Raw genomic sequence first — 1,607 nt, forward strand, 5'->3', positions numbered from 1 at the left:
AAAAGTCATTATATAGCAGCCCAAATCGTCCAGAAGCCCAGTAAATTGATCTTCTATTCGAATCAGGATTTCTAGAAAATAACCTGGCGCGGCCACCCTGGGATCCGGCGCGCCCGCGCTGAGTATGGCGCGGCCGCTCCCAAGTGTAGCGCGGTCGCGCTGAGCTACTGAAAAAATTAAGTTATTTCTTTATTTCTTGTCTTCTCTTGTTGGTTTCTTCGCGCAACAACCAAGGCTTCATCCTCACACTATTTCAAGCATAAAACATGCAAGATCCATCCCTTCTTCCTGTCTATGCCCTAGAATGCAAAATATTACAAAAACACATCAAATACATAAATTACTTGAGTACAAAATACCAATCCGAGCCTTTACGAAACATTCTAAGTGTTTATAAATGCCACTTAACACAAAGCTCAGTGATCGTAGTAAAGTGGTAATCAACCTAAGGAAAGAACCTGGTTCGAAGGAGTACAGAGTATATGATCCTGAGAACGGTACTGTACATGTGAGTCGTGATGTAATATTCGAAGAAAAGAAAGGGTGGAGCTGGGAGAGACTGGACACAACTAGAGGTGACTACCAGGGTACATTCACTATTGTTAACTTGCACACAAGAGTGGATAGAAATGCAGTCGAGGGTGAAGAAGATCAGGATGTAAGGAGCCCACAAGCTACACAAGGTGGACACTCAAATGCTAGTGAATGGAACAAAGAGTCGGGCCAAAGCCATAGAACCCAGGAGCAGATAAACACACCACCTGCTCGTAATGAGAGTAATGCAGAAGGAAGCAGTGAAGCAGAAGGAAGCAGTGAACCTCCCAGAAAATTCAGGCAATTGACAGACATCTACGACGTCACTGAAAAAGTAGAGTTAGATGATGATGAACTTATATTGATGGGGATAGTCGAACCTACAAGTTACAGCAGGGCTGCTGCAGAACACAATTGGCAACAAGCAATGAAGGACGAGATTAACGTAGTCGAAAAAAATAACACATAGAAACTAGCTGAGCTTCCTGCTGGTAAAAAAGCTATCGGGATAAAATGAGTTTATAAAGCTAAAAAGGATGCAAATGGACAAGTGGTGAAGCACAAAACACGTATTGTTGCAAAAGGATATGTTCAGCAACAAGGGAGATATTTTGATGAGTTGTTTGCACCAGTAACGCGTCTAGAAACAGTAAGACTACTTTTAGCTCTTGCTGCAAAAAATTCATGGGAAGTACATCACTTAGACGTCAAGTTGGCATTCTTAAATGGGGAAATTCAGGAAGAGGTCTATGTCACTAAACCAGAAGGCTTCGTGAAAAAAAGAACATATGGTGCATAGACTCGTGAAAGCACTCTATGGTTTGCGTCAAGCACCCCTTGCTTGGTACACAAAGTTGAGTAAATTCCTAGAAGAGCTTGGATTTATTTGATGCCCATACGAACATGTTGTCTACACAAAGAGAATTGGAAGGGACATGCGGCTAATCGGGGTCTATGTCGATGATTTACTAGTAACGAGTACGAAAGTGTCTGCCATTGAAGAATTCAAGGAACAAATGAATACACGCTTTGAGATGGGCAACCTAGGAAAGCTATCGTACTACTTGGGGATA

General features: G+C 42.3%; 1 protein-coding gene across 1 annotated transcript; it reads left to right on the top strand.

The window, feature by feature from the left end:
• The first annotated feature begins 397 nt into the window (after positions 1-397).
• On the top strand, positions 398-1,333 carry LOC141713280 (uncharacterized). Its single transcript, XM_074516617.1, has 2 exons — positions 398-979; positions 1,070-1,333. Exons 1-2 carry the CDS (start codon positions 398-400, stop codon positions 1,331-1,333), a joined length of 846 nt encoding a protein of 281 aa, XP_074372718.1.
• The last annotated feature ends 274 nt before the right edge of the window (positions 1,334-1,607 follow it).

Source organism: Apium graveolens, chromosome 1, assembly GCF_009905375.1.
Source record: "Apium graveolens cultivar Ventura chromosome 1, ASM990537v1, whole genome shotgun sequence".
NCBI lineage: Eukaryota > Viridiplantae > Streptophyta > Magnoliopsida > Apiales > Apiaceae > Apium > Apium graveolens.